The 25,165-nt window shown below is 37.6% G+C and overlaps 1 protein-coding gene across 1 annotated transcript in view; it reads left to right on the top strand.

Moving 5' to 3' along the window:
• The window catches only part of DPP4 (dipeptidyl peptidase 4), a 40,322-nt gene that overhangs the window by 10,110 nt on the left and 5,047 nt on the right, over positions 1–25,165 (top strand). Inside the window, exons 6-23 of the mRNA XM_053982928.1 lie at positions 1,163–1,215; positions 1,318–1,390; positions 2,552–2,672; positions 3,082–3,242; positions 5,074–5,177; positions 8,568–8,697; positions 8,844–8,888; positions 11,913–12,017; positions 12,120–12,187; positions 12,376–12,429; positions 12,889–13,013; positions 13,963–14,010; positions 14,485–14,583; positions 16,574–16,643; positions 18,213–18,407; positions 19,315–19,369; positions 21,192–21,291; positions 22,819–22,883. Coding sequence (XP_053838903.1) covers positions 1,163–1,215; positions 1,318–1,390; positions 2,552–2,672; positions 3,082–3,242; positions 5,074–5,177; positions 8,568–8,697; positions 8,844–8,888; positions 11,913–12,017; positions 12,120–12,187; positions 12,376–12,429; positions 12,889–13,013; positions 13,963–14,010; positions 14,485–14,583; positions 16,574–16,643; positions 18,213–18,407; positions 19,315–19,369; positions 21,192–21,291; positions 22,819–22,883 — 1,671 coding nt within the window. The remainder of the gene's footprint in view (positions 1–1,162; positions 1,216–1,317; positions 1,391–2,551; positions 2,673–3,081; positions 3,243–5,073; positions 5,178–8,567; positions 8,698–8,843; positions 8,889–11,912; positions 12,018–12,119; positions 12,188–12,375; positions 12,430–12,888; positions 13,014–13,962; positions 14,011–14,484; positions 14,584–16,573; positions 16,644–18,212; positions 18,408–19,314; positions 19,370–21,191; positions 21,292–22,818; positions 22,884–25,165) is intronic.

Here is a 25,165-nt window from a genome sequence, read left to right on the forward strand (position 1 = left end):
TGAGCACTGTCTACATGTCCTGGCTTTCCTGTCCCAGAGCAATTCTTGCACTGTGTCACACACAGTCTGTGCACTCAGTCATCAATTTTTTCAATTTTACCTTCCATGCTGGGTCCTCCTAAGCCAGTTAGCTTTCGTTTTTCTGAAGTGTTCAGAATTACTGGACTCTTCACTACATCATTAGGGGCCACAAAATGCCTAATATTTTACCAGCCACCCTACACATCCCCTCTACTTGTAATTTACTGCTCTGTAGTATTTTATTTGTTGCATTCATAAGAGTTAATTTTGTTTTAATGCTGTTAATTTTGTTTTAATGTTTAATATTTTAACCTTTATATAACAGTGTGATTGAAAGTTCTGTTATTATTAATCTTCATTGCAAAGAAAGAGAGTAACAAAATGAATCATGAGTATGTAGACACTTGTTATGTAATAGCCATCTGGCTGTGTAGTACTAAATTGTTGGTTTATATCTTCATGCAAATATTCCAAGAACCCTCTTAGAAGGGAGCATTATTGCAACATGTCAGTGCTGTGGGCTAAATCAAACCTCTCCAGCCCCACAAAGTGAACATGTTTGAATGTGTGTGCATTATCATCATCCCCTTTCTCTCTGTTAAGTGCCCATAGAGCGATACAGATTTCAAGAGGCAGATTTCTTACAGAAGGGTTTTATTTCTGTGACAATATGAATGGGAATAGGTCACCCTGGTACTGGAGGAACTGCTGCAGACATACTGCTGGGACTTGTGAGAACTACTATAACATAAGATGCCAAGTTAAATAATACAACATGAAAAATGAGACAGAAAACAGCAAATGAGCCAGTAAAGCACAAGGAGGAGGATTAACTGCCACTGATGATAGTCTGCCATGTAGCTACAAGGATTTCTGAAAATCTGCAGCATCTCTGGCATCTGTATCTCTGTCCTTAATCAGTAAATGGCCTCAGTCAGAGTATTTAAGTGATGACCCCAGAAGAACGGAAATTCTTTAGTCTTTCCTTAAACCTAGTAGAGATCTGTTACCCTTGTATGTTCATTGTGTTCTCTCGATCTTAATAAAAATCACAAGGAGAGATTTAGGGGTAATTCAAGCTGCAAGAGATATGAAACCTGGTAAAATTTATTTTCTTACTATTAAAATAATTCTTTTGCAGTTGTGGAGGCATTCCTTTACAGCTTCATATCACATCTATAATTTCAGTAGCAGGTCAGTAATTTTTGCACATAAAATGTTGTTTTAACATGCATTTTGCACTGAAATGTCATTTCACTGATTTCTCTTGGCTGCATTTTGGTTTTGTTTTTCCAGTTCTATTTTAGATGATGGACTACTACCTAATGATACACAGTACATATCCTGGTCACCTGTTGGTCATAAACTGGTTAGTAAAGAAAAATGAAACTTATATAAAGAGTCATTTTCATACACATGACATGGAAGCTCATGTTGTCTGTACCCTTGAGGTTTTGGGACTTTCCTACTGCTAGGTAAAGTAGCTGAACTAGTTTCAAAATTGACTGCTGTAGCTGGAAAGATTCCAGAGTTCCTCTGTGTGTTTTGTTTTGTTCTTTAATGAAAATGCATTCCTGAAAGTAACTAGTGGCCCCATCAGTCATGAAATGCACAAATGCACAGGAACTTTGTGTTTTTACAGTTGCAGACAGTAGTTCATCCCTTTCAAAGACAGCACCATTAGAACTGTCTGTTTAATCATCGCTGTGTGATTTTTATCTCCTAATTACGCAACAGTTGATGAAGTTTTACTTGATGGAGGCATGTAGTGGGATTAGAGGATTAAAATCTGTTTTGTACTCTTTCTCACTGTTGTTTTCTTCCTCCCCTCCCCTCCAGTCTACGTCAGTGGTGTCAACTACCACATTTGCAAGGCTTGTGCCTTCCTTGTGTTGAGCGTTAGTCTGCCCCAGGAGAATGTGGTGTGCATTTATTCTTATTGCTTAGTGAATTTATATGTCAAGTATAAAGACCAGCAACAGAAGCAAAGCAAGTAGAAAAGAGTTTCTGTATCTTGGAGCAAAGCTCTGGAATAAATCTCTGTTGTTCAGTTATTGGAGGTGAAAACCAGGGGTGATTGGAGAGGCAGGCAGGTGCCAAAAACTAGAGTTCTGAATGCTACTGAAGAAATGTACCATCTTTGCAGATCTGTTGGCAGCACTGAGGCCGCAATGAATGATTGTTTTCTTTGAAAGACAGATTAGTGGAAAACAACTCCTGGTGAAGGAAAATAAGTTTGTATTACGGAGAAAATGGAATTGCAAGATTTTCAAAACTCTTTAAGTAGTCATGTCACTTTTCATATTTTATTTGGTTTTTTGCATCTATGCCTGAAGTTATGTTGCTCACCCTGATCTGTATTAGTAATTGTATTAGTAATACCAAGTTTGTTAATTATCAAGGTTGTTTGGTGAAATGCAGCTTTTAAAGATGTTTTTTGTCATCTGTTCTAAATTGCCCAGTAGATGAAATAAAGAAAGGAAGTAGGATTTACTATAATAGTAATTGTTATCACAATGATGTTTTGCAGGCATATGTTTGGAATAATAATATTTATGTAAAAGCTTCACCAACAGCAGAAGCCGTGCAAATCACTCAAAATGGAGAAGAAAATAAAATTTTCAATGGAATACCAGACTGGGTTTATGAAGGTAACTACAACAAGCAAGTTTTACTTTCCATTATTATGTGAAAACTTTGGTTTATTGTAATTATTATTTCATTCCTTACCGCTGAAAAATTCAAATTAATCAAACTCTGTATTTTAAAAGAAACATGCATCTTTATCTGGGCTTAATACCTGGCTAGTGTGAGGGTCTAAGAATATATATGAGTTTGCCTAGTTTGCTTTGTGTCACTGGAAATTTCCGTGTGAATTAGATTCACGTGATAGATTATAAACATTGATCTCATGTCTCATTTCAGAACCCAAACAGTCTGCATTTTAGTACCTGAACTTCAATTAAAAAAAAAATCCTATTAAAAACTAATGAGAACAGCACCTAGGATAGAAGAGCCGACTTATCAATTATAACTTAAATACATTTGCATCTCTTTCAGAGGAAATGTTTGGCACCCATTCTGCTCTGTGGTGGTCTCCAAATGGCAATTTTTTGGCATATGCATCTTTTAATGATAAAGAAGTTCCTGTTATAGAGTACTCCTTTTATTCTGAAGACACCTTGCAGTATCCAAAGACCATTAAAATCCCATATCCCAAGGTCTGTGTTATTTATTAAACATGTTTGTTCTGCAGTTTCATTAAGAGAGTAGTCTCATTTAATCAGTTCCTGCTAATGAAAATATTGTCTGTCTCTCCTCAACAGCTTGCTGTGATTACTCTTTCTGAAGTCAACAGCATCTGGCAATGTTAAAGTATTTTATTATCTCCAGGGGAAAGAAAAAAGAGGAAAAAAAGTATGATTTAAGGTTTTGTTGTTTCACTATAAAATTTAGAGGTAGTGCGTAGATGTTGAGATAAAAAAGCTCACAGGGAGCTAAGTTGTTACAAAGCATTCGGCAGATGTACATTAGGTTAGGGTTGTGCATGGTATTGATAATGGAATCTTCTTCAGCTAATACAGCATTTTCAGTTTCCTGTATTGAAAGGAAGAGGAGGAATCTGCTAAGGGAGTTTCTTTGCCCACACCTTAAGCTCTTCCAGTTTTAGCTGTAAGAGTGAAAGCTGTAGTGCAAGGAGCTCCTCCTTCCCCCTCCTCTCCACATGACTTAATGCCCACTGCTGGCACAGTTGGCACTGGGCTGAATGGGGTGAGAGTCAGAGTGCACAGTGCTTTAGTGGGTTCCTTCATGTGCTCTATGTGGAGGGGGTTTCATGTTTAATACAGGACTTACCTGTTATTTGATATTACACAGATTTTAATTTATCTGAGCAATGCATTTAAGACGTAAAGCAAGTACAAATTACACCTCGAGTACAACAATTGCAATACCCTGCTGAGTGTCAGTACAAACATGTTCTCATAGTTGGCCTCCATAATACACTCACCATCACAGGGCTGGGCATCCCCATTGCTGGGAAGGAATAGATGGGGTGAAATCATCTCAAGTCCATTATTTTAGTTCTTTCTGTTCATCCCTGGGTTTTTATACTCAGGGGTTGAGTTGTTGGCTAAAGGCATCAACATGCCCCGCCCCAATCCAGAATGGTCTGACCATCCCAGGAAGATATTTTCACTCTTGATTAATGGTGCAGGACAGGTGATACAGCCAGTTTATTGCTCATCTGGTATGGCTGCCTGGTGGAAAAATTGCCCTCTTTGTGCCAAGCTCATGTTTCTCTGCAGCAGCTGTGGTCACTCCCTACCCTTCCCAAAGGTCCTGGAGCACGTGGCCTTTGCCTGTGCCCTTGGAGCCTCCCCTAGAGGGGTCACTGACAGCTCTGTCCTGAGCATGGCCCCTGAGAAGAGACATAGGTGTAGAATGAATTGCCAATCTAAATTACAGATTTTATTACAAGCCCCTTTTGTTTGGAATATTGCTGACTTCTGGAGGTGGATCAAGTATAGCTGCCTGACTGTTACCATGAGGACTTGGCTGGTTAACTACAACAGAAACAGCCCTTCCTGACACAGCTCTTTTGCTGTCACAGCATTGCATTAGAGACAGTGCAGGGCATGCTGCAGTCACAGCTTTGATTGGGATATAGGCAGCTGTGATATGATTAGTTCCTGTAAGGTGCTGCTTCCACAGAGAAGCATTTTCCCGTGTGTTAGCAATGGATTTGATTCTCTCTAGGTACTGTGTGTGGTATGTAGGACAAGATCTGGTCAAATACAGCAAGCCCTGTGATTGTTTCTAAATGTAGTAGTCTTTCTTATCTAGAAACACATAACTAACACTTCTGTGTGAAAAATACAAAGGATCATTTATGTATCAATCATAAAACTGCATTTAGGAACTTGTCTTTTCACATGTTTGCAGTTGGTTGGTTTTACCTTTCTGTCTGTAGTAACTTATTCATTTATAATTTCAAACACTTCACAAAGAATATTCTTTCTTCAAAAGTACAATGAAGAATTTTATTTTTAGGCAGGAGCTACAAATCCAACTGTACAATTCTTTATCGTGGATACCACATCACTTCCAGCTTCCAGCCCTGTTGAAATTGTTCCACCTGCAGAAATAGAATCAAGGTGAGAAATTTTGATTAAATATTTGATATTTGATTGTTTCTTTTGATGGGAGAGGAGGAGCTTTTATATGTGACCTCCCTGTATTCACTGTGTATGGCAGTTTTTCCCTGTAATGTGGCTCTGGTAGCAACAAGATTTACCAGAGAAAATCTGCACAGAGATTATCCTCCTAGTGATTATATATAGATGGCATATTCCATGTATGTTATATTCAGAATGTGACAAGTTCTTGGCTCATCACATTCAGTGGAGTCTAACTATGGTGAAGTCATTTCACAGTACAACTTTAATATGAGCAAGTTTTCGTATAATCAAATTATAATATATGTATTTCTATTCACTGGAGGAAAAAAAAAAACCCAGCAAAACAAAACCTTAATGGTAAGTGAAGATTTGATTTCATTGGAAGCAGACTTCATGCTAAGGCAAGGTATCATGGTTGTCTTCAGATTTATACTTAAAATGTTTGTTTTCTTTGGGAAGATGGTGAAAATCAGCACCTCTCAGAGTAAATGGAAAATTGTATTTCTCAAAATGCCACTGGAAATGCACAACATGATATAAATGTATTTTGTAAAGAGCAGCTACATCAATTTAAAGTGCATGCACACAATTTGGTATCCCAAATCTTGGGTTTTGTTTTTTTCTTTTTAACAGTATTGTGGAAATGTTTTAGAGGTTTGCAGTTACAAACATGATGGGTATGAAAGCACAGGTTATACTGATAAACCAGAAAAAAACAAAGGTCTGTTAGCTTATGCATAAAACCAGCATTTTATACATGGGGGCCAAAAAGCTATAACTGGAAAATCAGTACTCTTCCGTTTCAGCCGCACCACAGTGTAACATCCATGTGTTAACAGAGATGCAAGTTCTTATGAATATGTTGTTCTCTATCCTTCCCTTACAGTCACACTGCAATAGCTGCATGTTAGATAGCTGTCGTGCCTTGTTTTCCTCCAGAATTCCAGTGCCTCAGAATTAAAAACCCTTTACGTTTTGCTCAGTACTGATTAAGATCTTTGCTGTCTTAGAGGTTTTTTTTACCTTTTGTTAATATCTTAAGGAAGTTGATGTGAAGAGAATAACCATCAGCTACCTTCCAGGCTCACACCCATCTGGCTAACAGAGGTGTGAGTTACATGGAGTTCATCCATGCTTCAATTGATTTTCCACTCAGTTAGGATTAATACAAATATAAATCTTGAACGATGAGTTCAAGGATCAGAATTCACTCCTTCTCCCAGTGGCTGATCCAAATAATGGTCAAGTCTCACCATATGTGTCCTGCAGAAGTTGAGGTGGCCACAGCGAGTCTTGGGGAACTTTGCAAGAGCAAAGGTACACGAGTAGGAAAAGGTGACCAATGCGCTGTGTTGCTGTTGGGTAGGTTTTTTCTGGAAGTGCAAACTATTGAATATTCACATTGTGTTTATATGTACACCACTGTGTGACAGGAAAGGTTAGTTTCTGTGATGGAAAATTCTGTTTTTACTTCCACGGAGCTAAATTTTGAGCAAAACTGAGTTTGAGTTGGTGGCATACCTCACTCTGCCTGCCTGGTTGGGCATGTTGAGGGGCAGTGCCTCAGCAAATGTTTGCCTGCTACAGCACTATCCAGAGCTTGGATGAGCACCAGTTTCACCCCTACATATGAAGGGGGCACAGCTCACTTATGTTGCAGAGCAAGAGTTTTATTTGTCAAGAAAAACTGCCAGAATCTGGAATGGCAATGCTTTGCCATATGATGGTACTTGAAACCTGACACTCTGCTTGAATGACCAGCATGAAATCTATCCAGCATTTAAACACTGGTTTTGACACTATGGATGCAGGGGGCTCCTGTTAGCCAGCAGGAGGATGAAGGGAATGGATCATTTTTGTCTGAAATGATCTGTCCTTGAATAAGCTGACTTCTGAGTAGAGTAGTTAGAGGGTATCCCTTTTCAGCAACAAATGAGGAAGGGCAGTGCAAAATTACTGTACTTGAATTAATTGCCACTTAGTTAACCTTTTGTGCATTGTTGAGTGCTGAAGGTGCATTCCCACTCTCACAGGGGAGAGATAGTTATTGTAATAGCTCGATAAATAATATTTGTTTTGTTTGTTTTCCTTGTGATGTTCATCTTGTCTGATTAATGACTTATAGTCACAAGAATTGTTAACAACTCTCACTTTGAAGGAATGAAAAGTGTGGGACTAATTCCCCTTACACAAACAGGGGAAACCACTATTATAGGTACAGGATGAATGGTGTTGTTTTTTTGGGGTTTTTTTGGGTTTTTTTTTTTGTTTGTTTGTTTTTTTTAACAAACAAGCTCCTGCAGACTCAATGGCAGTAGCAATTAAATGACCTGCTGACATCCCAGTCAGATATAAATGCAGAAATAGACCTTTTCCAAACATGAATTTGAAACTATAATCTAGAAATAAATCTGAATGCTTTTGATAACCAGCTGACATATTTTTAATCCATCCACACTAATTGTGGTGTTTCCTTCCCCAAACTGCAGTGATCAGAAAGATACTCTTATCACAAAGCTTCCCACACATTTTTGTTAACTAACTTTGGGGGAAAAGGGAACGTGAACTTGGAACTATGTCAAATGTGCAAATTACGGTTAAAAATGTATACTTGCCTTGGAGGGGAAGTTTGTTTTATTTTAGTTCATAAGGCTTGAAGGAGATAGGAAAGATCTAAAATAAGAAAAGACAGTACATCTAACAGATCGTTATGGTAAACAAAACCACTAAATTTTATGTGGTGCATTTTTAAAATTAATATACAGAAATATTCATGATTTTTTTTTTCTGATACTTCACCCTCATGTCAGCTGGGTGGTATTCTGAAGATGAAAGTAAAATATTCAAATAGTCATATCTGGTTCTGGTATGATCTCTCCCTCCACTGTAACTAAAGAAATAACTACTCAATTGTTCAAAAGTATCTACCATTCAGAAGATAATTACAAGCAACCAACTTCAGGCAGCTAAGGATAAAATTGCTTAATCTAAGGCATATACAACTTAATATTCAGAAAAATTTCCTCTAGATGCACACAGTACAAGATTTATGAGCAGCCTGGAGTAGCTATTATTTTATGCATTAGAGAATAGCTGTTAAAATTTAATTGCAGTCTTTCTGGAAGTGGGTTTGTATGAGCCATCTAATTCTTTATTGTATCTCTGAAAATAACCAAGGCATCTTCTAGCAGCAAAAACAATTGATGAAAAAATGGCTCAATTACATTTGCATCATTGTTTATTGTTGAAGAATAGATTGAAATGAAAATAGCCAGATGAGTCTCATTCAGTGAATTGCTGAATGCAATTGTATGGTATGCTATTATAGAGAGGATTTTAAATATCTTATGTTGTTGCTGTTTTCAGTGATCATTATTTGAGTGTTGTAACATGGGTGACAGATGAAAGGATTTGTCTGCAGTGGCTCAGAAGAATTCAGAATTTTTCAGTCCTCACAATCTGTGACTTTGAAAATGCTTCTTGGTCATGTCCAGAGGTAAGAGACATTAGGAGGAAGAGTTGCAATGGTAGATGAAATTAGGAAGGAGTAGAGTATATCTGTATGTTTATCTTTGTAGAAATAAACCCTGATGTAAAATAAACATAATTGTTGTGGGATTGTTTGTTTTTTCTTATTCTTAGGAAAAACAGTTTACGGAAGAAAGTACAACTGGCTGGATTGGCAGAGTGAGTATTCAATTTCTAAAACTGCTACATGCTAAATAATTCTGATGAGCCTGTTGCATTTTGCAATGCCTCTTGTGTGTAGGTCCAATCCTCTCACTTGCTGTGTTTTACATATACAGGAAAAAATTATCTCAAATGTTACCCCATGTCTGGGGTTAAGCTTAATTTTTTTGTGGGTAATAGGTTCTGAACTCCCAGGCTGGGCTGACAGTGCAGTATGGCTGGAGCTCTAATCATGCCCTCTGTGACCTGTGCATCTTGTTGACAGGACAAGAGGTTATGGCTTTAAATTGAAAGAGTAGGCTCAGATTAGGTGTTAGAAAGAAACTCTTCACTGGGGGTGTGGTGAGGCACTGGAACAGGTTGTCCAGAGAAGCTGTGAATACCCCATCTCTGGGAGTGTTTTAGACCAAGTTGGATGGGGCTTTGAGCACCCTGGTCTAGTGGAAGGTGTCCCTTCCCATGGCAGGGGGGTTGGAACAAGATGAACTTCAAGGTGCCTTCCAACTCACACCATTCTATGATTCTATGATTTTATGTTCAGCTTACCAAAAGCGTAGCGCCCTTTCCAGACTCCTTTCCGCTTCTGACCTGCTGCTTTGCTAGCAGTAGGTAGGGGAGAAATTCAGGAACCTAGATTCAGAATTCCCTTTGTACTGGGGAGTTGCCAGCTATTCTGGTATACCTGCTTTCTAGTCTTCCTACTACCTCCAGAAAGATCTAGGGAATAAAATGTATTCAGAAGTGTATTCTGTAACCTTTGAATCATATTGGAGTAAAGGCATAGAGGGCAAATGTAATTTTTAGTGTATCAGGTTGCAACAAACCATTCCAGTTTTAACTTCAGCCACTCATTTATTTATTTTTCCCCTGCATGAAATATCCACTGAAGAGAAGTGGGGACAAGATAAATGTAACTGGCCAGATTAAAATTTTTATGCACTTCTGCCAAACCAGCCGCTACTGTTTGGATGATGCTTTCGAAGCTGCCTCTCAGTCCTTTTGTACATGGTAGAGAGTAGGCACCTAATGAACTACACAGAAGATCTGGGGGAAGTGAAGCAGAGATGCAAAAGTTCAGATTTGGAGGGAGAAATGAGTTTCAGAGTTTTTGATGAGAACACAGAGTACACTTTCCACTCCCGCATTTTCCACACACTGATTATGCTTTAGTCACTAATTCACTTTTGAAGTCAAAAATGAAAGTTTAAAGAAATGCAAAGAGGGAGGCAACAGCAGGGATGAAATCATCCGCAGTATGAAGATGAGAGATCAACCCACCTGCTGTCAAATTTGATATGGAAAGGAAGGCCTTAACGCTGACACATTTTGCTTCTCTGCAGCAAAGGCTTCACAATTAGACAATGTGATGATCAAGCTGCAGACTTTGTAAACAGTTGTGCAAAATGAGAGGGCAAAATGCAAGTCTGTGCCACTAAACTAGGTTGTTGGTTTTTTGTTTCTTTTAAAGAGACAACCCACTTCTTAGGAGCTGTTGGAAGAAATGATAATCTCACTGTACAATTCTTGTATTTGAGAAAGAAATAGAGAGTAGAGAGGACTAAAGAGGGGATAGGATAGGTATATTTATTCCTTTTTTTTCCACCTTCTTAGGGATGATAAAATGATATTTGACTGATAAGGAATATCTTTATAAATTTACAAGATGTATATATGCACATACTCATATATAGAAAAATTTAAGTAAATTATCTATGTGTGTAGAATACAGACATATAATCCTCTCTTTTTAACTATAATGTTTTTATGTGTTTTGTGGGGGAGGGATTTTTTTGTTTTTTGTTGGTGTTTTTGGTTTGGTTTTTTTTGTTTGTTTGTTTGTTTGATTTTTTTTGGGGGGGGGGGGTTTTTGGGGTGTTTTTTTTTTTTTTATAGAGATGAAATTATGTTTAAATGAAGAATGCTCAGAAAAGCCTGCATTGCTGTATAAGGCTTCCAGGTCATTAGCTGTTAGAGCTTGCCAGTTGAGTTAAAGGAAAGTCACACTTTGAAAAATAAGGGAAAAGCTAGCAAAATATTTGCCAGATTACTTTTTGCAAAAATACTGCTTGGGAACAAGGAGAGGTTATTTGGAGCACGCAGTTAGAAAGACTTAATTTCTGTCATTGCTTTCTGAATGACCGGAGGCAAATCACTTCAGCTTTGTTTCACCATTTCAAGATGGGTATAACATCTCCAAGGCAGTTACATTGTGTCAGTTCCCTAATTAGCATTTAGATCCTTTGGGCATTTGTCACAGAAATAAGTTTTATTTCATTCAGCTCAATTTCATTCCTCTCTTTTTTCCTACCATATGTAGCAAATTCAAATGGCAGTCAATAGAAGAAATTGATTCATTTCTGTCACTCTCAATTGATAAATGGGTAATTACTTCATGAAAACATTATTCCAGTTTGAGTTCTCTGTCATTCTGTGATCACCTACTTGCTAGCAAAATTTCCTCTTGGAAAGCAGCTTGTGTTTTTTTGAATAGAACAGGACATTTTTTCACCGTTAAGCTAAAAGTGGCATTGAGTTCAAAGAATTTGTTCACAAAAAGAATTTGAAACACAAATATGTGTTTCGAAATGAAAAACTGAAGAAAAACATTAATTTGCAAAATTTACATTTTTATAGGTTACAGCTGCATTGGATGGAATAAAACAGTGCCTTTGAAAGAAGATGCACATATTGTTTCCTAAAATTGTAGAAAACTAAGACCACCGAAAGTACTTCACATTCTATGGGAGGAAGGGAGTTGGGGGGTGTGGATCACTGCTGGGACTAGTACTCTGGAAATTCTGCTGCTTAAGGAGCAAGAAAATATTTCAAGTGTGTTTATTTTAGGAGTGATGGCTACAGGTTCTACCTACTAAGTCAGAAGGCAAAAACGTTTGCAGTACATTCATTGATGCCTTGTTGTAAGCACTGAAAGTCCTGGTTAGAGATATTAAAACCTAAATTTATCACTTAGGATCTGGAGTTTTGTTTTTTGCTTTAATAGACATCTCTCTTATGTTCAAGTTTCAGCCATCTGTCCCTCACTTTGCACCCGACAATTCTTCCTACTACAAAGTCTTCAGCGACACAGCAGGTTACAAGCACATCCATTACATAAATGGCTCACAGGTGAGGAATATTGTCTAGGACAGTCACTGCTGGCTTGTGTTTCTCCTGGTGATCAAGGAGTTTCATGTTCTACTTCTTGCCTTGCCTTTTTCCCTGCTCCAGGTTCCAGTAGCTATTACTTCAGGAGATTGGGAAGTAATCAGCATAAAAGCTGTAACCAATAAATTTTTGTAAGTATCTATAAATAAGGTACCTCTTCCTATCAGAAGGGCTGGTAACAAGGGTCTAAGCAAGCACAGAGAGAGGAGAGGGAGGAGGTTTTTAACTTACTTAAAATCTGATTTAAACATGTCAGATAAACTTTTTAAATATTATGTTGTAAATATTTTACTAAAACCAGTATGTTTTGCTTTTATAGATACTACATCAGTAATGAAAATAATAAAATGCCAGGAGGAAGAAATCTTTATAAGTAAGAAATATTTTTTTTCTGCAGTATGAGTAAAATTTTTGTTAATGAAAAAGAGAAACTTTAAGAAAAATCACTGAAAACTTAAAGATTCATATGTTCAGCCTAATGTGGGATAATCTTTAAGATATTTAATGAAAATCGGTGTAAGAGTATAAACTGCAAAAATAACTTAAGTATTTTTCTATAAATTCAGTTAATAAAGGGAAATTGTGAGAAGAAACAACCAATCCTGAAGCAAAAAAACCCTAAAAATAACCCTCATGCTTTTTTTCCTATTACAATAATTTCAGTATTAATTGAACTCAAAAGCTGAAACTCTGTTTTCTCTAGTTTTTGAATCAGTTTCTATCACTTCTGAATTTTAACATTTTTCATTTGGCCATCTTACTTAAAAAACATATAGTGGTTTAGCATAGCTTAAAAAAAATATCTCTGAGATAAAGCTCATTTACTTTGCAGAGTGCTCTTGGAAAGCAGTCCAAAATTTACTAAATGTGTTAGCTGTAATCTGGATCAAGAAAGATGCCAGTATTATTCTGTGTCCTTCAGCAAAGACACACAGTATTATCAGCTAAATTGTCTCGGTGAGTATATCCCGAATTAATTGACATAAACATGACTCACTGATTAGCTGGGTGGTGAAGTTCACTTCGTCAGGATCTTGATATGTACTGTGTAACAATGATATGTGTTGATAACATTGGATAAATGTATTGGCAGTGGAAAAACATACTGCCTCCTGGGCTCAAAAGTACCTTGACAAAAATTACTAGGATAAAACTTGTTAGTTCTATCTGTCAGTGGACCTGAAAGAGCTGCAAAACACTCCTGTCCACTGTGCATCTCCTTGAGAGATGTATGGGGAGCTCTGCCTGCAGAAGGAATTTGAAGGCTCTGAAAGTGTGACAAGCAACAGACTGAGTAAAGAGCAGTGCTTTATGTATGAGAATAAAATTAAGATTGTGCTGGTCAAGAAAAAAATCCAAGTAATGTAATCATAGGTAAGTGGTGGGACTGTCTGTCTCTGACCTGTACGTGCTCCTGCTACATAGTACAAGGGTTAAATAAATCAAAGGCTGGGAAAAATAAAATGGTCTCCAAAATTACTTTAAATTTAAATGTATGCTGTTTTTTAACATGCCACGATCTTCCTTAATCCATGGGCTAGAAGGACAGACAGCAGGCGGAATTTTCTGTCAGATTGTAAAAATGGTTGAAGACAGCTGCTGTGGTCCCTGTGACAAGGCTTCCTGACGGCCAAACCATTGTCCACAACCAAGGCATAGGCTTTGCCAAAGAGGGGAAATTCTGTTCTTCAGTACCTCACAGTCATGTGGTTCATCTCTGAGACAGTCTGAATATTTTTTGGGATCCTGTGGCTTGAATTTGAGCCCTGCTAACCTAAAATTCATCTTGAGCAGACTGGAGGGGAACAAGTTCTGAGCTTTTATGATTCACTTGTTTCCAATTACTTTACAAGGGCTGTGTTTCGAGCCAGCATGCAAACATGAAGGTTTTGTGTCCTGTTAACAGGTCCTGGCCTGCCCATATCTACTATACACAGAAGCACTGATGATGAAGGTATGGGATTGTCTTTAATTTATATTACACCAGAAAATTGCACTGTAAATTTATTCTAATTTTCTTCTCATTGCATAGTATAACAATAAAATTGTCAGTTATAAAGGGTAAATTTAATTTCAAATTATTATCACAAGAATAAATTATATCGTTTGGCATATGCTTATTCAGAGTTTATTTAACATTATTTTACACAGGGCTAGAATACAGTAAGTAGTGTATGACTTATTTACTGAATAATTGTTCAGTGTTTCTGAAACAGTATTTAGATGAAAAACAGGGAAAAAAGAACTGAAGGAAAACTATATTGTAAACATTCAATCTGAGAGGAAAAACAAAAAGTGCAGTAAACTAAAACTGCAATATAAGTTGCCATCATCTCAGGTTTAATATTTAAAGTGGTTCATAATTAAAGAGCAGTGCATTTAAAGAAAATCTTTTTAGTCTTTGAATCTTACTTACTCTATTATTTAGTCCTCAGATACTTGGAAAATAACACTGAACTGGAAAATTCATTGAAAGATATTCAGATGCCTTCAAAAAAATTTGGTTCCCTTAATATAGATGGATACAGTAAGTTCAAAAATGTCTTTTACCTTTCCCCTCCCACCTTTTTCACCAAGTGGTTCAAGGTCTTCTGCTGAGGAGCATGACAGGACAGATGGGTGTAATGGGAATTCTTGCAGTTATTCAGAACTTAGAGGCAAGATGATTTTTTTTTGGACATTTCCAGATATTCTTGGTTATTTTCTGAAATCCCAAAATGTTCCTATCTAAAATGTGCTTTTTGCATAGTATGGTATCATTATGTTTTCATCATGAAGTGGCTTAACTCCCCTTTCCTTTATAATACGCTAGAAACCAGAAGTCTCTAACAATGCATTAAATAAATAAGAGAAATGAGGTTGGGGCACAAACCCAAAGCTCTTTAGCATTGTTGAATTTAAATTACATTATAAATTCAAGTAGGTCTTTCTGATTTACAGGTGCAAGTTCCCTTGGTTTGTGTTAACAGGTTGGGAGAGTGGAGAAGTTCAGTTACTATGAAAAAGCAGACACAGTCTAAATGAAAAATCTTGAAAAAACATCTAAGCAACATTTCAACTCTATCACCTTTGACTTTGTAAGGGAGGTTGAATAGGTTAAATAGATTTGGATTGAACAGTCATTCTTGAAAGCACATTCATGCTCTGAGACTGCATAAACCTTAGTACAGACCGGAACAAAATGCTGGAAAATGAACTGTTAATGCCTTGTGAGTGGTGCCTGAGGGGCACCTGAGGGGGGTAGAGAAATGTTCTTGTGTGCTCTTAGGCTGAGCAGCATCAAAGAGCCCAGCAGTGGGAGGCCTGGTACCTGTCTGAACTATACTTGCTCCAGCCTTTGCTACTAGCTTTTCTCTTCATGACAAACTTCCTCCTGTTAAAATGAGCAGATATTCTTAATGGAATTCCATTTTACAAACTGTATAGGTCAGTCATTGCTAACTGTTCTTTTTGATGCCTCCCTTCTTTCACTGTTACCTTATTTATATAATAACTCTCTTTATCTTTGTGTTTTCTGTCTTTTATTTCTGTCACATTTTTATTAGGGCTAAAGATGAAATCTTCCAGGCAAGATGGAGATTTAAAGATGTTCTTCATGCTATCAGTTGTATATTCATTTTTTTTTAATTCCTCTTTGTTCTTACTACTTCATGCCTTCAGGGTAAAAGCTTTTGGGTAAGGGGAATCTATTTTTAATATCAAAAATAGGAGAAGCAAATCCATTTATGTAGTCCTACTTAAAGCTTCAAGTCTGCTCACATATCCTTGTAGGTTATTAGAGAAGAAATCCACCCCTGTGGCTATAGAGTATGCAAAATTTAAAATTCGTATTTTAATCTGTTCAATTTAGATTGTTTATGTTTCAGTGTTCTGATGCCTTGCATATTTGTATCTGGGCAAATTTCTGTAAGATTTGCATTCTGACTATAACTGCAGTGCAGTCCATCAGCATTGCAGCATCAGTTCACTTAAAATTCATGAGGGAACAATTGAGTCTTTCAGTTTGCAAAACTTACAGGGTGTGCCTTTAAAATGTTCAGCTCACAGCCAACTTGGGTAGGATGAATAACATGAATGGAACTGGAATCAATATTGCTTCAAAAATAATAGATACTTGGATATGTTTCTGGGATGCTTTACAAACTGTCAAGCAAAGTCTATCTGGCAGGTTCAAAATAATATAGAATTTCTTTCTTCTGCTGGGAGAGAAATTTTATTTTTGAACCTGTGTTAGATTTACTACTATAGAGACATAACAAGTTTCACATATAAGCTTAGAATAATGTCATGAAACGGCATGTTGAGTCCCCAGATTTTATTGCTTTCTGCTGGTTTAACTGTAAAACATTTTAAAAAATGACTAGCTAGGAACTTCTACATGTATGTATTAGGACAGTCCAGTTGAAACTGCTCTATAATTTTTAGGGGGTGGCTCAGATGTGCTCTTGTATGAATTGTAATGGTGTCAAGTAATTTCACTGGAGAGCTGACCTAAGTCAAACTCTTTTCGCTTTTAGACCTGTGGTATCAAATGATTCTGCCTCCCCATTTTGATCCATCAAAGAAGCATCCTCTGCTCCTTGATGTGTAAGTTTTCAACCACATGGCAGTGTTGTGTTAATAATCACTTTCATCTACTTCAAATGTTCTTAATAAGGAAACACAAATCTGGAATGTTTTCTAATTACTTCTTGAAGTAGTTTTAAGATTGAATGAAAAATAGGGGTTTATCCCAATACATGGTGGATTCCTGTGCCCTAAGATGATGTAATGCTTAATGAGCACATGCTCTGGCACTGAGGCAGATACATGCTATGTGATTTAACAGCCAGGATGTTCGTGATAGCTTACCTCCTTCTCTGCTTGTGACATTCCTTAGGAGTAATCCTTGATGAAATCACAATCCATAATGAAACCTTGAATAAGCCTTGTATTCTAAAGCTGAAGTAGTGTGTGTGTGTGATGTTGCACATTTTCTGTGATATTTGAGTGTCAGTCAGTGTTGACCAACATCATCCTGTGGTCAGGATTGCATTTACTATGTATTTTTTTTCATAAATACAAGCCCATAAGCATGTGCTGATTGGTCTGGTATTCCTCAGGCACTTCTGTTCATCCTGGTATGTTTTCTTCTAAATGTGAATTACTGAATTTTAGCTATGCATTAATAGAAAAATGTTACGTTACTCCTTTTTTTACAAAAAGGTGACTCTCTAAGGAAAATGGCTGTTAGTTGTTAGATATAGTTTTATATAATGCAATTTGGTAGCACTTTCTGATGTGCCGTTGAACATTGAACATTTTAATGAACAGCCAGTGCTCTTGGCTTCTCAAGCAAAGTTTAGTTATGATACTATTTTCATTGACTTACCTGGACCTTTGTCATGATCACCTCTGGTTCACAGTGATCTTAATATCAGAAATTGCTTTGGAAGTATATGGATCCATAGCTTGAATTAAATTCCCAGTAGTTTCTTTTAAAATTGATAAAAGTGGGCTGTAGGAGCCATTCTTCTATTTCCTACTCTGTTGAACAGTCGCTAGAGAAGTGCACTGCACAGAATTTTACCATCAAGGCACTCAGTATAATTTCATAGTGATCAAGTGCTTCTGAAATATTTTAAAGTAAAAAGTTACAATTATAGTTTTACTTCCTTTTTCTCAGCCTGCATAAGAAATAGCTCAGACTGATGAGACATAGAAAATGGTATTTTTCATTTTTCCAGTTGAAGGCTATTCATTGAATTCAGACTTAAACCAAATAAATCATGGGTGAATGGAACAGAAATAGAGAACATCACTTTGAAACTCAGGTAACCAGATATGCCAAAACAAAAGAAAACTTGGCTTGGATTTCTGATAAGCTGCCTTAAGTCAAAATAATGAAGGTTTCTTATTAGAGCTGAAAGAATTAAAACAAAAAAAAAAAAATTCTCCAGTCTGCTTTCTTGATTAACAGCTAAAGTTTCAAAAAAGCATATTGCTTTTAGTGGCATCTTGGAGTCAGTCAGTGATGCTTTTCTTGTTTCCTCAGTTTAATTTGAAAGTTTATCTTGTTTTAAAGGCCAAAATTGTCAGCAGTAATTATATTTCAAATACTTGATGTGAGAATATGTGGAGAGTAAATGCCTGAATTTTGTGACATTATTCCCCTAGGTATGCAGGACCTTGTAGTCAGAAAGTAGACCAAGCCTTCCGGATCAGCTGGGCGACTTACCTGGCGAGCACAGAGCGCGTCATCGTGGCCAGCTTCGACGGCAGGGGCAGCGGCTACCAGGGGGATCGAATTATGCACGCAATAAACCGAAGGCTGGGAACATATGAAGTGGAAGATCAGATAGCAGCAGCCAGGTGAGCCACAGAAAAAGGTCAACACCTACTCCTTCTTTTACGTGCTTATTGCGTAGGTGGGAAAAAAAGGTGAGGGTTTCAAATTGTCGTCTTGAAAATATTGGCAAAAAATAACTACATTCTGCTTAATTTTGTACACTGAATTGTGTCATTCGTATGCCAGCCATCATTTTATGTTTAAAAAGAGAGGAGAGTTAATGCTGTAATACCAATTAACCATATCTCTGATTTTATGGAGATGATTTTATAGAGATGATATGTGTCATATTAGTAGAAGAATATGCTACCAGGGAACTTGGAGATAGAAGTTCTGCTTCAAGCTTTTTGCAAGTTTCTGTTGTCACAGAATTACGAGAAATACTCAGCCTTCAAATCATAGTTCACATTTGTCACTTGGTTTATGCTTGTAGAACCTCTCTAAAACAAACAATCCCAGTATAGATCTCTCGGAATTGCAATGAAGTTTGATCTTACAGGGTTTTTTTTATGTGGGATTTTAAAATGTTAAGGAGTTTAAACAAATAGAATTTCACCATCTTCTTGTTTTTAGGTTTCTTTTTTTAATGGTGTTTGTATTTACATGTGTTGGTCTGTTTCTTACTGCTGCAAGTTGATTTTTGTGCATCTTTAAAAAAAATACAAGGCAGGTAGTGAAATCTAACCTAATACAATACAAATGTCAGCGAGTGTGGGTTGAGGGGTTTCAGAGTGTCATATGCACAGATGTTTTTCTAAATTTCCTAAAGACACACGTGCTTGAATTATCATATGTTTTCACGTGCAGTCACTATGATGGAGTGGGAAATGCTTGTTTGTACAATAGAAAGAGGCAAATTTGATAGGAAATAGGCATGTCTGTAGAATGGCAGATACTTGTTAAGTGTTTAATTATTCTGTTTGCTTTCAGAAAATTTTCTGAAATGAGCTTTGTTGATAAGGACAGAATAGCTATTTGGGGTTGGGTAAGTACTCAAATAATTTTGGTGGGAATGCTATTTAATTTAAGCAACTACTTGTTGTGAGATCCTGTAGTGGTTTATGTGAGGCACCTCTGAGATCACAGCACAATCCAGTACTTGAACTGATGAAGTTCATCTTAGAAGTGTGTTTATACATTGCTCTTTTGCAGTCATTCAGGAGCCTTTGTAAGAGAAATTAGGACTACTAGAGGGATTAAAAACCAATTTAAATGGATGCAGACAAGTTTTCCTGTGTACAGTATTATACTAAAAAAAAATCCAAGTATGTATTCAACAGTATTTCTTCAGTTGGATGACTGATTTTAAAAAAGATGTGAAATTACACTCGAGCCAGCTGTGTGGGATGGTTATCATGGTATTTGCAACCAGAGGCCAGATTTCTCTAACTTGATGCATCTTTAAAACCTGGCACAGTAGATGGAAATATTTAATAGTTTAATAGCATGCACATACCCCCTTAGCTACAAAGCTAAATGCGTACATAGTGTTAGTGATTCCAGTGCTGATTTAAGTTGTTAACTGAAATTTGGGCACTGCAGGTGACAGGCACCAATGAATAAATTGCTTGATGGCAATATGGTTTATTTAATAGTTTTTCTTCTAGGGGTAAACATCTCTGTTATATGAAGTTAGATGTAACATTAACTGTAGTGAAAGGAAAATTCTTTCTGCAGAAATTGATGATTTGATGCAATCCCATCTTAAGTCCTTATGACCCTCAGGATGAATAGCACAAGGGCATTCCTCTTTGGAGCTATCTTGGGATTATGCATCATGGACACTGAACCTGTGGGCAAACAGATTTTCTTTATATCTTGAGTTTTTAGATTGTCAGCCTGTCACTACGTACATGGATTTTGTTTGCCAGAGATTCAGCAGTAATACCTTTCTGTATGCGGCCAGGTTAGGCATTTATACAGTGTTTAATTACTAAGTGCATGCGTTACTTTGCTAATCTCAGTGGAATAACCTAGGAATTGAAGTTGGAGCAAACATATAAGGACTTTGAAATAAGATGCAATTCCTTTTGCCTGTAATCTGGTTTTAAGACAGGAATGAGATCCAAAAATATCTCTTGTTTTTGAATGTGGGTGGGCACTTTTTCCTAAATAACCCATTCAAACTCTTGTGAGGGCAGTCATTTGGGTGGTTGGTGACAGTGTTTAGGTATCTTGCTGCCTGGATGCTCAAGTGTGTCAGATATTTACTGATCTGTGTATCTGGCTAGACGTGAATAAATTTTCTGTGTAGAGCAAGGAGTGTGTTGTTGCACAGTTCCTCCCACAGACTCAGCAAATCCTTCACTCCCCAGTCACAGTCTTGCTCCTGACACTTTGGGGGAGAGTTAGGGAGCGAGTTACCATAGGCCTGCTCCAAGGGAGCTGGAAATTTTTGGAAGCCCTGTTGCAACTACTCATCAGAGCACACTGTGGGCCAGAGCTCTGCTTCCACCCACTCCCCCAGCACGGGAAGGGACACAGCGGTTCAGCAGTGTCTTGTTTCCTGTCCTTTGCTGCTGCCTACAGTGCTACCAAACACAGTCATCCTCAGCTGAGTCACAGTTCAGCAGCGTTTGTGCCCTTTTTCCCCATCAAGTTCTCATTCATCAGTGCCACCACAGCTGCCATGCGCTGTTTGATGCCTGTTTCCCCGACTGAGCAGGCTGGCTGAGATCTGACCCAAATTCAGAATGGAGTTCATTAATATGAAAAATGCTGAGCCTATAAATGCCTGATGAACTGTGTAGCAGATGGGCCCCATCCTTTCCCTTCCGACTAAAATAACAGCAATGTTTTCTTCTCAGTCTTATGGGGGATATGTGACCTCCATGGTGCTTGGCTCTGGAAGCGGCGTGTTCAAGTGTGGAATAGCGGTTGCCCCCGTGTCACGCTGGCAATATTATGGTATGTGAGGGCTTCCTCGTTACAAGGATTCCCATATGTCTTCCAGTGCACACGCTGCAAAGTGTGGATTCGTAGCGCAGAACTTTTGATTATCTACTAGATGCCACGTAAATGCCACTTGGTCTGTTTTTATGAGCTTGTGGCCACTGCATTTTGAAATTAAACCAATGTGCTAAATATTATTTCCCATTTTAAAAAGTCAGACCCATAACTTCAGGTAATCTCTTTAACCATTAATGAAGGCTAAATCATTGTAATATTGGTAGTACTGCTGTGATGTGTCTGCATTTGCTTTGAAACCAGTATTGTGTGTCAGAAACCCATTGCAGTTAAAGTTTTGTGTCTTCAAAATGAAACTTCACTTACAGGAATGAACTGTGAGGATTAACCTTGACCTTGCATTGTAATTTACTCTCTAAAAGTACCAGAACAGGATTTGAATTGCCTTAGGTTGGTTGGTCAGGGGTTTTTTTAGCATGTAAATTTTGGATTTTATAAATCTAATTCATCTTGAGAATAGCTTGATGGGAGAAAAACCTGATCAATTGGACAAGTCTCTACATGCTTCAAACCTTCAGAGCATAAGGTTTCAAGTGGTTGCACGAGGATAGAAATGGGCTAGTTATAGTGGCCCCCCTCCCAGACTGAAAAAATTATGTAAAGTTATAAATAGGCACTGGTACAATCTGAACACGTTTTTACATTTTCCTCATATTTATTTGTCCAAAATCATTCAAGGGAAAGCTTTCCCTGGCAAATCTCTGCTGAGGAAGGCATAATTTATCATTCTGCAACTAGCACAGGGGCTGTATAATAGCTAATTCAGCAGATCAGATCATACTGCCAGGCAGTAGTCTGCTGGGGACATTGCAATGTCTTCATAATATTTAGGATATGACTATTACAGTATGACAGGAAATATTTTTTTAATGATCAAGATCTCTAAAATTCCACTTTTACCTAGTTAAATGAAGGATTATGGAGGCATACGTATTCAGCATTAAAAAACCTCTAGTGCAACAACTCTGATGAGAAGTCAAATGGACATTAGAATATAGCAGCAGAGCATTAATTTGTATGGTTTAAAACAAAGCTGCAAATCTGCAAATGGTAAAATGGCAAAAAATACATGGAAAATCAATTTTTTTTCACCCAAGCTGAATCCTAAGATACTACTATATTTTCATAGTATAAATTTTTGGTAGTAAACATTTAGGTAAAATAAATAAGTTTTTTTTCAAATGCTAGTTATTTACTGCAACATCTTCAATCATCTTTTTAGGATTACTGAAAGAATAACAATAAGGAAACACTGACACAAAGTACTATATTAATATTCAGCATTCAGGTGTCCATGGCAACAAGAAGATTAACTATTCTGAATAACGATGGTTACCTACACCCCTCATTGTGGAAAACCTCATTTCCAGTATGCATTGTTACTGCTTGTATTGATGGGTAAAATTGATGGTAGACAGACTGAAAATTAAGTAGCAGATTCTAATTTTGGGATTTTGTAAATTTCAGATTCAATATACACAGAGCGATACATGGGCCTTCCTACAGAAAATGATAATCTGAAGAATTATAATGTAAGAAAGAAATCACTTTTTTCTTTTTTTTTTGTCTGTTGTTTCATTTCTAAACTGGTATATTGTTCTTTAAACAGTTTAGTTCTTTCCCTGTGGGGAGAAATGTTTGTTTCTTCTTTCCTGCTAGAACTGTTGCACTGTGCAACAGAGGCTGTAGTCTCATGTGTTCGGATTTGCACAAGGCAGCTTCCTCTTGGTGAATGGTGTGGGGTTTCTGTTGTTTGTTTGATGTGTTGGTGTTTTGGGTTTTGTTTTTTTTTTTTTACATGCACTTCCATTTTACTATTTTGCAGACCATAAAACAAGCTGTAAAAACTTTTATTCTAATCACCAAGAAACAAATTTGTTTTAAAATTTCTATGTTCATGAGCAAAGTATGCTTTCTCTTAAACATTTTTCAGAAGAACAAATGTACTCCCATTCTTTCTGAAATGTAATTTTTTTTAAATGGGTATTGTGTGAACTTCCCTGCTTTAGGAATCTGCAGGTTTTTTCCAGGGAAAGCAAAATTTCCTCAGTACTAGAATACTTTGACAGGTGGGCTAATCTGTCTGTACTGTGAACATATCAAATTGCAGACCAACTGAGAGCCAGCACTGTCGGGACTGAAATGTTGGCCCAATCTCCATAAACAGAGGGTGTCCAAAGTTTGTTCTCAAATGACCAGTGTTTGCACAGGAGTGAGGGAATTTGCATTTGTCCAACTGAAAGCAAATTGCAGGTAGCTTGTTCATCCTTGTTACAGCGTGATTAATCAATTGTTTGACTTGTTCTTCCATGTGCCAGATGATTTTTGTTGCCTCAAGGGCTTTTTGAAGTCACAGGTAGCTGGGCATAGGGCAGAGCAATGGAACATTCTGTTAGGTTTTGTTAAACTTCAGGTCGAGATAAAAATACAGAGGCTGCGGGAGAACTGTGTGGAATCTGAGGGGTACTTTGTAGCTGGTTATTGGAATGTTTCACAGAAAACTGTTTCACAGTCCAGCCATGGTGATACTGAAACCAAACAATGATATTAGAGGAGGAGTCAGAGCATTCTGTGTGTTTGGGTTAGTAAGCAGGGTAGAGCACAGTTAGCACTGTTGTGTTCATTAAAAAAGTGTCATGGGTAGAAAAAACGGTGGGGGTTGTTGCATTGATTTAAAAGTATGATAAAACATATAAATACATACATATATGTACTGAAGCATGTGGTTTGACATTTATTTATAGTACTCTAGTGTTGTCAACTGCTGTATGAGACGTTCTGGTCAAGATTGGGGATAATGGCAGTGACTTGCTGGACAACTTTGTACTGTGTCTGTGTCTCCCTCTTGTAACCACTGAGCTACTGGGCCCAGCAGGAACTGACCAGCAGCCTGCAGCCGCCTGCCTGCCTTTTTCCAAATGTGTTTCTTTAAGGCATGGGAACAGTAGGAGGTCTGCGAGGTAGCAGTGTAAATACAAGTTACTGTCGCTGTGCAGAGCGAACGTTAACGCTCTGGGTGCACAAAGTCACTCACCAGCTTCACGGCACAGATGGCAACAGAGGACTGTTTAATCCTTTCAAGCCAGGAGTCGGATTTTCTTGGCATGGTATCCATTGCTGGCAATGGCCACGTTGAAACTGCCAGTACCAAAGAGCTAAAGGTTTCAAATGTGTTACTCAGAGGACTAATTGGGGAGAATGGTGGCTAGATGGAGGAGGAGTAATTGCCTAGATCAGATTGTCACACTTCGCTGCTGCTCTTAGAGAAAGGAAAATGCAACTTAAATCCTTGTTTGTTGTTAAAAGCTCAAAATAATATAGTACTACTTGGACTTTACTTTTAACCTGGAGGATGGGGTAGCTTGAAAGTGAGTTTGTTATTTTTCATGTAGCCTCAGTGACAGCGTTGTGCAATTTTGTTATTGCTGAAGACCCTTACTGACTTCAGCCCAGGATGTACCTGGCTTACAGCCCCTTTGATCCATGTCCCTGTCCCAATAGCCAGCCTCCTGGCCCCTTGACACTGACGAGAGCTGTTGGCTGAAATGAATGTTTTTTGAGGTGAATGCAGAATCTGTACTGAAAGCTAGTACATACAGCTGAAGCTGTTAAAGCTTGCACTGCTAACTCTGCGCTGTTAGGTTTGTGTGCTGCATCATATATTCTCTATCCTGCTGCATTGCTGTAAAGCTGGCATGAAAAGTGAAAAGTTTCATAAACTGTAGTATGCACCCTGATTTAAAAGAAATGAGATGGTGTACACACCTCCTTAGAGAAGATAAGCACTGCTAGGCACATTCCTGACATGCAGAGT

This window comes from Vidua macroura, chromosome 7 (genome assembly GCF_024509145.1).
Source record: "Vidua macroura isolate BioBank_ID:100142 chromosome 7, ASM2450914v1, whole genome shotgun sequence".
Taxonomy (NCBI): domain Eukaryota; kingdom Metazoa; phylum Chordata; class Aves; order Passeriformes; family Viduidae; genus Vidua; species Vidua macroura.